This window comes from Chiloscyllium plagiosum, unplaced genomic scaffold, assembly GCF_037043375.1.
Source record: "Chiloscyllium plagiosum isolate Xiang-an unplaced genomic scaffold, Cpla_swu_hap1 HiC_scaffold_18, whole genome shotgun sequence".
Taxonomy (NCBI): Eukaryota; Metazoa; Chordata; class Chondrichthyes; order Orectolobiformes; family Hemiscylliidae; genus Chiloscyllium; species Chiloscyllium plagiosum.
The window spans coordinates 127,113-139,431 of NW_028270156.1; the positions used below are offsets into that span (position 1 = coordinate 127,113).

Sequence of the window (12,319 nt, forward strand, 5' to 3'; positions counted from 1 at the left end):
CTGATGAAGTTTGCTGATGACACAATGTTAGGTGGGCAGGCAGATAATACTGAGGAGGTGGGGATGCTGCAGAAAGATTTAGACAGTTTAGGAGAGTGGTCCAGGAAATGGCTGATGAAATTTAATGTGAGCAAATGCGAGGTCTTGCATTTTGGCAACAAGAGTAGAGGCATGGAACTTTTTCTAAATGATGAGAACATTCATTAAACCAAAGTACAAAAGGATCTGGGAGTGCTAGTTCAGGATTCTCTAAAGGTTGACTTGCAGGTTGAGTAGTGATTAAGAAAGCAAACGTAATGTCATTTACCTCAAGAGGGTTGGAATATAAAAGCAGTGATGTGCTTCTGAGACTTTATAAAGCTCTAGTTCGGCCCCATTTGAAATACTGTGTCCAGTTTTGGGCCCTACACCTCAGGAAGGACATACTGGCACTGGAGCGTGTCCAGCAGAGATTCTCCCGGATGATCCATGGAATGGTAGGCCTCACATACGATGATGGGCTGCGGATCCTGGGATTGTATTCATTAGCGTTTAGAAGGTTGAGAGGAGATTTGATAGAAATTTACAAGATAATGCGTGGCTTCGAAAGGATGGACGCTGGAAAATTGTTAGACGGGGAAGCGAAGACCTGTGGGCACAGCCTTCAAATTACAGGGGGTCAATTTAGAACGGAAATCAGGAGGCATTTCCTCAGCCAGAGAGTGGTTGGCCTCTGGAATTCATTGCCATGGATTGCATTGGAGGTCGGGACGTTGAGTGTCTTCAAGGCAGAGATTGATAAATTCTTGATCTCCCAATGAATTAAGGGCTACGGGGCGAGTGCGGGTAAGTGGTGTTGAAATGCCCATCAGCCATGATTAAATGGTGGAGTAGACTCGATGGACCGAATGGCCTTCCTTCCACTCCTATATCTTCAAAGTTTGTGAGAAGATTTGTAGCTCGGGTGCTCGTTGCTGTGGTTCTGTTCGCTGAGCTGGAAGTTTTTGTTGCAAACGTTTCGTCCCCTGTCTAGGTGACATCCTCAGTGCTTGGGAGCCTCCTGTGAAGCGCTTCTGTGGTGTTTCCTCCGGCATTTATAGTGGCCTGTCCCTGCCGCTTCCGGTTGTCAGTTTCAGCTGTCCGCTGTAGTGGCCGGTATATTGGGTCCAGGTCTATGTGTTTGTTGATGGAGTTTGTGGATGAGTGCCAAGCTTCTAGGAATTCCCTGGCTGTTCTTTGTTTCTCTTGCCCTATAATGGTAGTGTTGTCCCAGTCAAATTGATGTTGCTTGTCGTCTGCGTGTGTGGCTACTAGGGATAGCTGTCATGTCGTTTCGTGGCTAGTTGATGTTCGTGGATGCGGATCGTTAGCTGTCTTCCTGTTTGTCCTATATAGTGTTTTGTGCAGTTCTTGCATGGGATTTTGTACACTACGTTAGTTTTGCTCATGCTGGGTATCGGGTCCTTCGTTTTGGTGAGTTGTTGTCTGAGAGTGGCTGTTGGTTTGTGTGCCGTTATGAGTCCTAGTGGTCGCAGTCCTGTGTACCTTAGTGGTGAATTCTCCGTTTGGTGTTCTCTGTACCCTCACATCTAGGAATGGGAGTTGGTTGTCCTTTTCTTCCTCTCTCGTGAATCGGATTCCTGTGAGTGTGGAGTTGATGATCCGGTGTGTATTCTCTATTCAACTCCACACCGGATCATCAACTCCACACTCACAGGAATCCGATTCACGAGAGAGGAAGAAAAGGACAACCAACTCCCATTCCTAGACGTGAGGGTACAGAGAACACCAAATGGAGAATTCACCACTAAGGTACACAGGAAAGCCACACACACAGACCAAGTCCTGAACTATGAAAGCAACCATCCCAATACACACAAACGAAGTTGCATCAAGACACTGTTCAAAAGGGCCACAACACACTGCAGCACACCAGAACTGCAAAAAGAGGAAGAGGAACACCTATACAAGGTATTCGCAAAAAACGGATATCCTCTCAATTACATCAACAGATGCCTAAGGGAGAGACAACAGAACGAGGACATGCCGCAACCCAAAGGACTAGCCACACTACCATACATCAAGAACATCTCTGAAATGACAGCCAGACTACTGCGACCACTAGGACTTATAACAGCACACAAACCAACAGCCACTCTCAGACAACAACTCACCAAAACGAAGGACCCGATACCCAGCATGAGCAAAACTAATGTAGTGTACAAAATCCCATGCAAGGACTGCACAAAACACTATATAGGACAAACAGGAAGACAGCTAACGATCCGCATCCATGAACATCAACTAGCCACGAAACGACACGACCAGCTATCCCTAGTAGCCACACACGCAGACGACAAGCAACATGAATTTGACTGGGACAACACTACCATTATAGGGCAAGAGAAACAAAGAACAACCAGGGAATTCCTAGAAGCTTGGCACTCATCCACAAACTCCATCAACAAACACATAGACATGGACCCAATATACCGGCCACTACAGCGGACAGCTGAAACTGACAACCGGAAGCGGCAGGGACAGGCCACTATAAATGCCGGAGGAACACCACAGAAGCGCTTCACAGGAGGCTCCCAAGCACTGAGGATGTCACCTAGACAGGGGATGAAACGTTTGCAACAAAAACTTCCAGCTCAGCGAACAGAACCACAGCAACTCCTACGTCTTGTGGTCATATGGCCTTAAAATGTAGGGTATGTAGGTTAGTTTGATCTTACAGTTGGATAAAAGGGTCAGCGCAACATTGAGGGCTGAAGGGCCTGGACTGTGCTGTGTTTTTTGTTCTAAACCAGGAAAGAACTCGAGCAACAAATTAGAAGAGCAAGAAGGGGCCATGAAATCACCATGACTAGTAAGGTTAAAGAGAATCCCAAGGTATTCTCCTCATACATTTCAAAACGAGAGGATAACTAGAGAAAAGGTGGGACCACTCGAGGATAAAAGAGGGGACTTGTGTTTGGAGGCAGAGGATATGGATGAGATCCAAAATGAGTACTTTGCATCAATCAATATTCACCCAGGAGAAGGATATGGGGGATAGTGAGATTTGTGTGTAGCATGCTAATATGCTACGGCATTTTGAGATCAAGAAAGAAGTAATGTTGTGTGTCTTGAACAGTAAGGTGGATAAGTCCCCAGGGCCTGATGGTATCTACCCCAGGTGGTTGAGAGAGGCAGGGGAGGAAGTTGCAGGGCCCTTGACCAAGATCTTTGTATCCTCTGGAGAGGTCCTCGAGGACTGGTAAGTAACTAATGTTGTTCCTCTATTCGAGAAGGAAAATAGGGATAATTCTGGAAATAATAGACCAGTCACTCTCACATCGGTGGTTGGAAAGCTGTTGGAGAGAATTCTTAGGGAAAGCATTTGGAAAAGCATGGCCTAATTAGGAACAGTCAGCATGGCTTTGTGCAGGGCAGATCATGTATTACTAACTTGATAGAGTTTTTTGATGAGATGGTAAAGGTGATTGATAGGGTAGAGCAGTGGATGTTGTCTACATGGATTTTAGTAAAGCTTTCAACAAGGTCCTTCATGGTAAGCTCATCCAGAAGATTAAGATGCATGGGATTCACAGTGGCTTGGCAACTTGAATTCAGAATTGGCTTTCCCATAGAACGCAGAGGGTAGTGGTGGAAAGTTGTTTTTCGGGTTGAAGGTCCATGACTGTGGTGTTCCACAGGGATCTGACCTGGGACCTCTGCTATTTGTGGTATATATAAATGACTTGGATGAAAACGTATATGGGTGGGTTAGTAAGTTTGCAAGCGATGCAAAGATCGGAGTTCTGATTAGTGTAGAAGGTTGTCAAAGGATACAGCAGGATATAGATCTGGGTGGTGGAGAAATGGCAGATGGAGTTTAATCCAAGTAAGTGTGAGATGCTGCACTTCGGGAGATCAAATGTTTAAGAAAAGTATTCAGTTATTGGCAGGACCCTGAACAGAGGGATCAGGTCCATAGATTCCTGTAAGTGGCCAAGGAAGTAGATAGGGTGGTAAAGAAGCTGTATGGCATGTTTGTTTTTATTGATTTGGAATTGAGTGTAAGAATCAGAATGTCAAGTTGCAGCTTTGTAACACTTTGGTTTGGACACAATTAGAGTACTGTGTTCATTTCTGGTTGCCATATTATAGGAAGGATCTGGAGACTTTGGAAAGCGTGCAGAAGAGGTTGACCAGGATGCTGCCTGGGTTAGGGGATATGAACTATAAGAAAAGGCTAGAAAAACTCTGGTTGCTTTTGCTGGAGCAGCAGAGGCTTGATAGAAGAAGTCTACAAAATTATGAGATGCAGAGATAGGGTTGACGGTCAGAAGCTTTTTTCCCCCACAGTTGAAATGCTTAAAACTAGGAGGCATGCATTTAAAGTGAGAGAGGGGAAAGTACAAAGGAGACGTGAGGAGCAAATTTTTTACACAGTGGTAGGGGTGTGGAACATGATGCCAAGACTGGTGGTGGAGGCAAATACGATAGGGGCGTTTAAGAGACTTTTAGATCTGTACATGAATCCGTACAAGGAATAGAGGGATGTGGACCAAGGGAGGCATAAGGGATTAGTTTAATTTGGCATCATGTTTGGTACAACATTGTGGACTGAAGGGCCCATTGCTGTGCTGTACAGTTCTATGTTCTAAGATAGACAAGTCTCCAGGGTTGATGATGGGATCTATTCCGGAATTTTGAAGGAGGCAAGGGAGGAGATTGCTTGGGCCCTAACAGAGATTGCTGCATCTGCTTTTGACATGGGCGTGGTCCCAGAAGACTGGAGAGTAACTAATGATGTTACTTTATTTTAAAAGGACAACAGGAATAATCCAAGAAATTCAAGTCTGGCGAGCCTTCTATCAATGGTAGTGAAATGTTTAGAGAAGATTCTTAGGGACAGGATATACTCTCATTTGGAGAAGGTTGGACTTATTAGAAATAGTCAGTATGCCTTTGTGCAGCGAGAGGTCTGCTCTCTCAAACTTGATTGAGTTTTTTGAGAAAATGACAAAGATGATTGAGAGTAGAGTAGTGGATGTTGTCTCCGTGGGTTTTATGAAGCATTTGACAAGGTCCCTCAAGTCTGATGGACCAGAAATTGAAGTCACATGGGATCTAAAAAGTGATTTCAGGGAGTTAGGCCGGAAGCTAAAAAGCAGGACAAGCAGAGTAGTATTCTCAAGATGCCATGTGCTAGTGAGGCAAGAAAGAGGGAGCAAGTGCAGCTGAACACGTGGCTACAGGGTTGGTGCAGGAGGGAGGGCTTCAGATACGTACATCGTTGGAGTACCATCTGGGGAGGTGGGACCTGTACATGAAGGACAGTTTGTACTTAAACTGGAGGGGCACCAATGTCCTGGGCGGGAGATTTTCTAGAGCATTTTGGGAGGGTTTAAACTAGTTTGGCAGAGGGGATGGGAACCAGAGCTAAAAATCAGAGGAGAGGGTAGTTGTTGAACAGGCAGAAGTAGAATGCAGAGAGTCTGTCAGGAAGGATACACAGTTGATGAGACAAAGGGTTGGGTTAAAGTGTGTCTATTTCAATGCAAGGGGTGTCAGGAATACGAGTGATGAACTTAGAGCATGGATCAGTACTTGGAACTATGATGTTGTGGTCATAATGGAGACATGGATTTCACAGGGGTAGGAATGGTTGCTGAGTGTTCCAGGGTTTAGTTCTTTTTAAAAGGTTGTGGGCGAGGTGGGGGGAGTGGGTAAAAGAGGAGGGGGAGTATCATTATTAATGGGGAGTGCATCACAGCTGCAGAAAAGAAGGTCATCGAGGATGGGTTGTCTACTGAGTCAGTATGGATGGAAGTCAGTAACAGGAAAGGATCAGTCACTTTATTTGGTGCTTTTTATAGACCCCCCAGTAGCAGCAGAGAGATGGAAGAACTGATGGACAGCAGATCTTGGAAAGGTGCAGATGTAATAGAGTTGTTATTACAGGTGACTTAAACTTTTCCAATATTGATTGGAACCTCCTTAGTGCGGATGGTCTGGATGGAGCCGATTTTGTCAGGTGTGTCCAGGAGTAATTCCTGACTCAATATTTAGATCAACCGACTCGGGAGGAGGAGGCCGGGGGGCGGGGGGGCGCAGTTTGGGGAGAGTCCGTATTGGATTTGGTACTATCAACAAGCCAGGCCAAGTGTCACATCTCTCGGTGGGGAAGCGTATCGGTGACAGTGATCTCAACTGCCTTTCTTTTACCATGACCATGGAGAGGGATAGGAATGGACAGTATGGGAAGATATTTAATTGAGGGAGGGGAAATTATACTGCTGTTAGATTGGAATAAAAATTGTGAACAACTGTAATTGGGAAGGGTACAACAATGTGGATGTTGTTTAAGGAACACTTGTTGCAAGTGTTGGTTCACTTTGCCCCACTGAAACAGGCAAGGAATGGTAAGGTGAAGGAGCCTTGGATGACAAGAGCAGAGGAGTTTCTGGTCAAAAGGAAGAAGAAAGCATACTTAAGGTTGAGGAGAAAAACTCAGAAATGGACTGAAGAGAGTAATGAGGGGGCACAATAAAGGCTGCTGGGACGGATTAGGAAAAGCCCAAAGGCGTTCTACATGTATGTGAGGAATAAGAGAATGATCAGAGAGAGGGTAGGACCATTCAGGGATAGTGGAGGGGACTTGTGCCTGGAGTCTGAAGAGGTAGAGGAGGTCCTAAATGAGTTTTCTGCTTCAGTATTCACTCAAGAGAGGGACCTTTGTTGATAGTGAGAACACCATGGACCAGCTTAATAGGCTTGAACAGATTGATATTAAAGAAGTGGATGTGCTGGAAATTCTGGGAAGTATCAAGATAGATAAGTCCCCAGCGCCACACCAGATATATCTGAGGTTACTATGGGAAGCAAGGAATGAGATTGCTGCACCTCTGGCAATGATCCTTTCATGCTCACTCTTCATGGGAATAGTACTGGGGAGGTAAATATTGTTAATCTGTTCAAGAAAGGGAATAGGGAGATCCCTGGGAATTACAGACCAGTCAATCTTATGTCTGTGATAAGCAAGGTACTGAAAAGGATTCTGAGAGATGCATAGGATTTATGACTATTTGGAAAAATATAGTTTGATAGTCAGCATGGCTTTGTGAGGGGCAGGTCTTGCCCCACAAGCCTTATTGAGTTCTTTGAGGACATGACGAGACAAGTTGACGAAGGTCGAGTAGTGGATGCGGTGTATGTGGATTTCAGTAAAGCATTTGTTAAGATTCCCCACGGTCGGCTGATTCAGAAAGTTAGGAGGTATGGGCTACAAGGAAATTTGGTTGTCTGGATACAGAATTGGCTGGCCAAAGAAGACATCATCGAGTGGTAGTGAATGGAAAATATTCCACCTGGAGATTGGTGACAAATGGTGTCCCGCAGGGATCTGTTCTTGGGTCTCTGCTCTTTGTAGTTTTCATAAATGACTTAGATGAAGAGGTGGAAGGGTGGGTTGGTAAGTTTGCTGATGACACAAAGGTCAGTGGTGTTGTAGATAGTGTCGACGGCTGTTGCAGGATATAACATGACTGACAGGATGCAGAGCTGGGCTGAGAAGTGGCAGATGAAGTTCAACCTGGATAAATGTGAAGTGATCCATTTTGGAAGGTTGAATTTGAATGCTGAATACAGGGTTAACGATAGAATTCTTGGCAGTTTGGAGGAACAATGGGATCTTGGGATCCATGTGCATAGATCTCTCAAAGTTGCCACCCAAGTTGATAGGGTTGTTAACTAGGTGTATGATGTTTTGGCTTTCATTAACAGGTGGATTGAGTTTAAGAGCCGTGAGGTTTTACTGCAGCTCTATAAAACCCTGGTTAACCACCCTTGAAATATTGTGTTCAGTTCTGGTCAACTCATTATAGGATGGATGTGGAACTTTAAGAGAGGGTGCGGAGGAAATTTACCAGGATGCTGCCTGGACTGGAGGACATGTCTTATGAAGAAAGGTTGAGGCCACTAGGGCTTTTCTCATTGGAGCAAAGAAGGGTGAGAAGCGACTTGATAGAGGTGTACAAGATGATGAGAGGCATGGATAGAGTGAATAGTCGGAGACTTTTGTCCACAGGGCAGAAATAGCTAAATTTAGGGTTCATAATTTTAAGGTGATTGGAGGAAGGTATAGGGGAGAGTTCAGATGTAGGTTCTATAAGCAGAGAGTGGTGGGTGCATGGAATGCACTGCCAGCAGTGTTGGAAAAGACAGAGACATAAGGGGCATTTAAGCGACTGCTGGACAAGCACATGGAAGGCAATACATTGAGGAGCATGTAGGTGAGGTTGATCTTAGATTAAGATAAATGTTTGGCAAAACATTGTGGGCCGAAAGGCCTGTACTGTGCTGTTCTGTTCGATGTTCTATAATGACACCCCTTAGCCTCCGATGATCTGGGGAAAATAGAACCAGCCTATTCAGCTTTTCCCGATAGCTCAAATCCACTAACCCTGGCAACATCCTTGTAAATCTTTTCTGAACCCTTTGAAGTTTCTCATCATCCTTCCTATAGCAGTTAGACCAGACTTGAATGCAATATTCCAAAAGTGGCCTAACCAATGTCCTAGGCAAAAGTGAGGACAGCAGATGCTGGAAACCAGAGTTTAGATCAGAGTGGTCCAGGAAACATGCAGCAGGTCAGGCAGCATCCGAGGAGCAGGAAAATTGATGTTTTGGGCAAAAGCCTTTCATCAGGAATGGAGGCAGGGAGCCTCCAGGGTGGAGAGATAAATGGAAGGGTGTGGGGCTGGCGAGAAGGTAGCAAAGAATACAGTAGGTGAATGGGGTTGGGGATGGAGTTGAGAGGTCAGAGGGGAGGGTGGAGTGGCTAGGTGGGAAGGGAGATTGGCCGGTAGGACAGGTCATGAGGACAGTGCTGAGCTGGAAGGTTGGAACTGAGGTAAGGTAGGGGAGGGGAAATGAGGAAACTGGTGAAGTCCACATTGATGCCCTGGGGTTGAAGTGTTCCGAGGAAGAAGATGAGGTGTTTTTCCGCCTCAGAACACTTCAACCCCAGGGCATCAATGTGGACTTCACCAGTTTCCTCATTTGCTCTCCCCTCACCTTACCGCAGTTCCAACCTTCCAACTCAGCACTGTCTTCATGACCTATCCTACCTGCCAATCTCCCTTCCCACCTATCCACTCCAGCCTCCCCTCTGACCTATCACCTCCATCCCCACCTCCATTCACCTACTGTACTTTTTGCTACCTTCTCCCCAGCCCTCCACCCTGGAGGCTCCCCGCCTCCATTCCTGTTGAAGGGCTTTTGCCCGAAACGTCGATTTTCCTGCTCCTCGGATGCTGCATAACCTGCTGTGCTTTTCCAGCACCACTCTGATCTAACCAATGTCCTGTCCAGCCACATTAGGATTTCCCAACTCCTATACTCATTGGATGACCAATAAAGGCAAGCATACCAAATGACACCTTCACTAGCCTGTCTATCTGCGACTGGACTTTCAAGGAACAACGAACCTGTACTCCTTGTTCAGTAACACTCGCCAGGACCTTACCATTAAGTGTATAAATCCAATCCTGATTTGCCTTTGCAAAATGCAGTACTTCACATTAATCTAAATTATACTCCGTCTGCCACTCCTCGACCCACCTGTCCAGCTGATCAAGGTCCTGATGTACTCTAAGTAACCTTCTTGGCTGTCCACTACACCTCCAGTTTGATTCTGGAATTGATTGGCAACTTTTTGAATTATCAGATCAGGGTTTACTCCCCTGGCAAATAAAATGCAAACAGAATTTTATTCAATGCATTCATACAAGTAACACTTCTGGTATCAGTAATTTGTGTTTTAATATTGGTGGCTTTTCTGATGTTAACATTGTAATTGAGCATGAAAGTGAAAATGGTTAAGAACTATATGTAAGGATAGCCATCAATTGTTAACCACAATTTAAAACAGGAATCAACTTATTCATTGCAGGTTCAGAGATACACAAAGTTAAGAGATTAATTTGGAACAATGCTGTAATGTAGTTCTGGTCTGATAATATTGTGTCTTAGTAACCTATGTATTGTGGCATTATAATTCATTCTAGAGCTACAGAATGACGGTGTTGAACGTATCAGTGGCAAGAAGGGACAAATATCACGTGGTATAAGTACAGTACTTTTTGGTTTACTTAGTACAATATTGTATTTATAACACTTTTGTATTTATAACACTTTTTTTTAACTGATGTCTGGGAAAAATACTGAAAAACATGTCAGTCGCAAGCAGCCTTTTTACTGGAAGCCATCATAATAGTCGAACTATAATGGAAACTGCTATATGTTTTATAGTAGAAGTTTAAATTACCTTTAATTTTGATTTTTTTTCACAGATGCTGCCAGGCCTGTTGAGCTTTTCCAGCAATTTCTGTTTTTGTTTCTGATTTCCAGCATCTGTAGTTCTTTCAGTTTTTAACAAATTATTGATGTTTGTTCTGATGGTGTTAGTGAGATTGTTGAGATGTCTGATCAGTATATTTATTTAAGTTTACTTTCTTTCTAGAACAACTAAAACTTAAAATGGAAGAGGTTGCTAAGTCAGAGGCCAAATTCCTGAAAATGAAAGCTTGGTCCAAATCCAGAATCAGACAGGCTGAAGAAGATGTGAGGAACGCAATCGTACGTGTAAATCTAAACCTCTAATATCTGGTGACTGCATGTCTGTCTTGGATGGAGTTAAAATGCAAGGCATGATCTCATAATCAAATAGGATAACATTGATCCCTTTTTTCCTCATAAATCCTTGAAGTTTCCTTCCTTACAATGGAAGTCAAGAGAGCTTTTCAACTGTAATCTCTGTTCAAAAGTAAGTCTTCTATAGCAGCTGAACCTTATAAAGGAATACTTTCCTGCGTGATGGACAGAAGGCCTCAGTACACCAGCCATTACACTTTACATCAGATAATGTAAAATGGAAATGGGAGGATTTAAACTGGATTGGCAAGGGATTGGGCTCCTGACAAGTGGTTCGGAGGGGAGACAGGCTGAGACAAATTAGAAGTTAAAACATGAGGGAGTCTGGAAGGCTCAGTAACTAGATAAGTAAAAAGTAAGCTTATCCAGGTTATATCTATACAACTGTAATTGCGCCTAAGGCGTAGGATAGATGGGCTAAAAGTACAGCTAGAGTCTTGTGAATATGATGTCATAGATATGACCAGGACTTGGCCAAATGAAGGGGAAGGTTTAGCAGCATGACATTCCTGGTTATAGGGTAGTCACAAAATAAGAGCAATAGGAGAGGGTGGTGCATTATTGATTAAGAAATCATTTATAGATTGAAAAGGGTTGATCTCATGAAAGGATTATGAAATGAAACCATTTGGGTAGAAGTGAAAACACAAAAGAGGCAAAAACACATTTGGGTGCATACTGTAGACCCTCAGGGAGAGATAGAGGATCAGGTATATTGGAAGAAGTACATTAACACATTTCACGGAACTGTACGAATAAGGCATTAACAGAGGAGATTTTTAACTACCCAAATAATTCGTATCATATTTTAGTAAACCATGCGGGGAGAAAGCAAGGTTCTTAAATTGCTTATAGGAGAACTTTTTTTAGCCAGTATGTAGAAAGCTGAACGAGGGAGGAGGCACTTCTGGACTGAATATTTGGAAATATTCCTCAGCAGGTTTGAAGTATATCATTAGGGGAGCATTTTGAGGATGATGACCATAACTCAGTTAGATTAAAAAGAGTTGTGGAAAAGAATAAGGAAGGGTGGGAAACCAATGTTCTAAACTGGGGAAAGACTAAAACTTTGTCAGAGCAGTTGGAGGCATTGAAGATGGACATAGCGAAAGTACGGGGCAAATATATTTCAATGAAGACCAGGTGGAACCATAGCAGAGGCAATGGCCTAGTGGTATTATTGCTGAGCTGTTAATCCAGCGAAATATGTAATGTTCTGGGTCCTGGGTTCAAATCTTGCCATGGCAGTTGAATACAATTTAAAAAAAATGGAACTAAGAGTCTAGTAATGACCATCAAACTGTTGTCAAGTGTTGGAAAACCCATCTGGTACACTAATGTCCTTTAATGATGGAAACTACCTCACAACTCTTAAACTGCCCTTTGTGCAATTTGGGATGGGCAATAAATGCTGGCCCAGCCTACAAAGCCCTCATCCTGTGAATTAATTCAGAATAAATAAATAATTCTCCTAGAGGAGAATAACAAGTTCAGGTTCTTAAAAGAGAAATTATGAAATCTTTAGGAGCCTGCACAAGAAATCAATAGCAGGCAGGTTGAAGGAAAATTGAAAGGGGTTTTGTAAATAAAAAACAAATGAATAACTAGGGAAAGAGTAGAGCCCATGATGAAC

At 43.7% G+C, this 12,319-nt stretch overlaps 1 protein-coding gene across 10 annotated transcripts in view; it reads left to right on the top strand.

Annotated features, from left to right (window-relative positions):
- The window catches only part of LOC122554676 (uncharacterized), a 282,146-nt gene that overhangs the window by 83,608 nt on the left and 186,219 nt on the right, over positions 1–12,319 (top strand). For 6 of the 10 annotated variants that reach the window (XM_087996227.1, XM_087996232.1, XM_087996228.1 and 3 more), the window contains exons 11-12: positions 10,041–10,097; positions 10,496–10,611. In XM_087996227.1, the coding sequence (XP_087852353.1) occupies positions 10,041–10,097; positions 10,496–10,611 (173 nt within the window). The remainder of the gene's footprint in view (positions 1–10,040; positions 10,098–10,495; positions 10,612–12,319) is intronic. The other 4 variants (XM_087996229.1, XM_043700054.2, XM_087996233.1 and 1 more) reach the window with 1 other exon arrangement.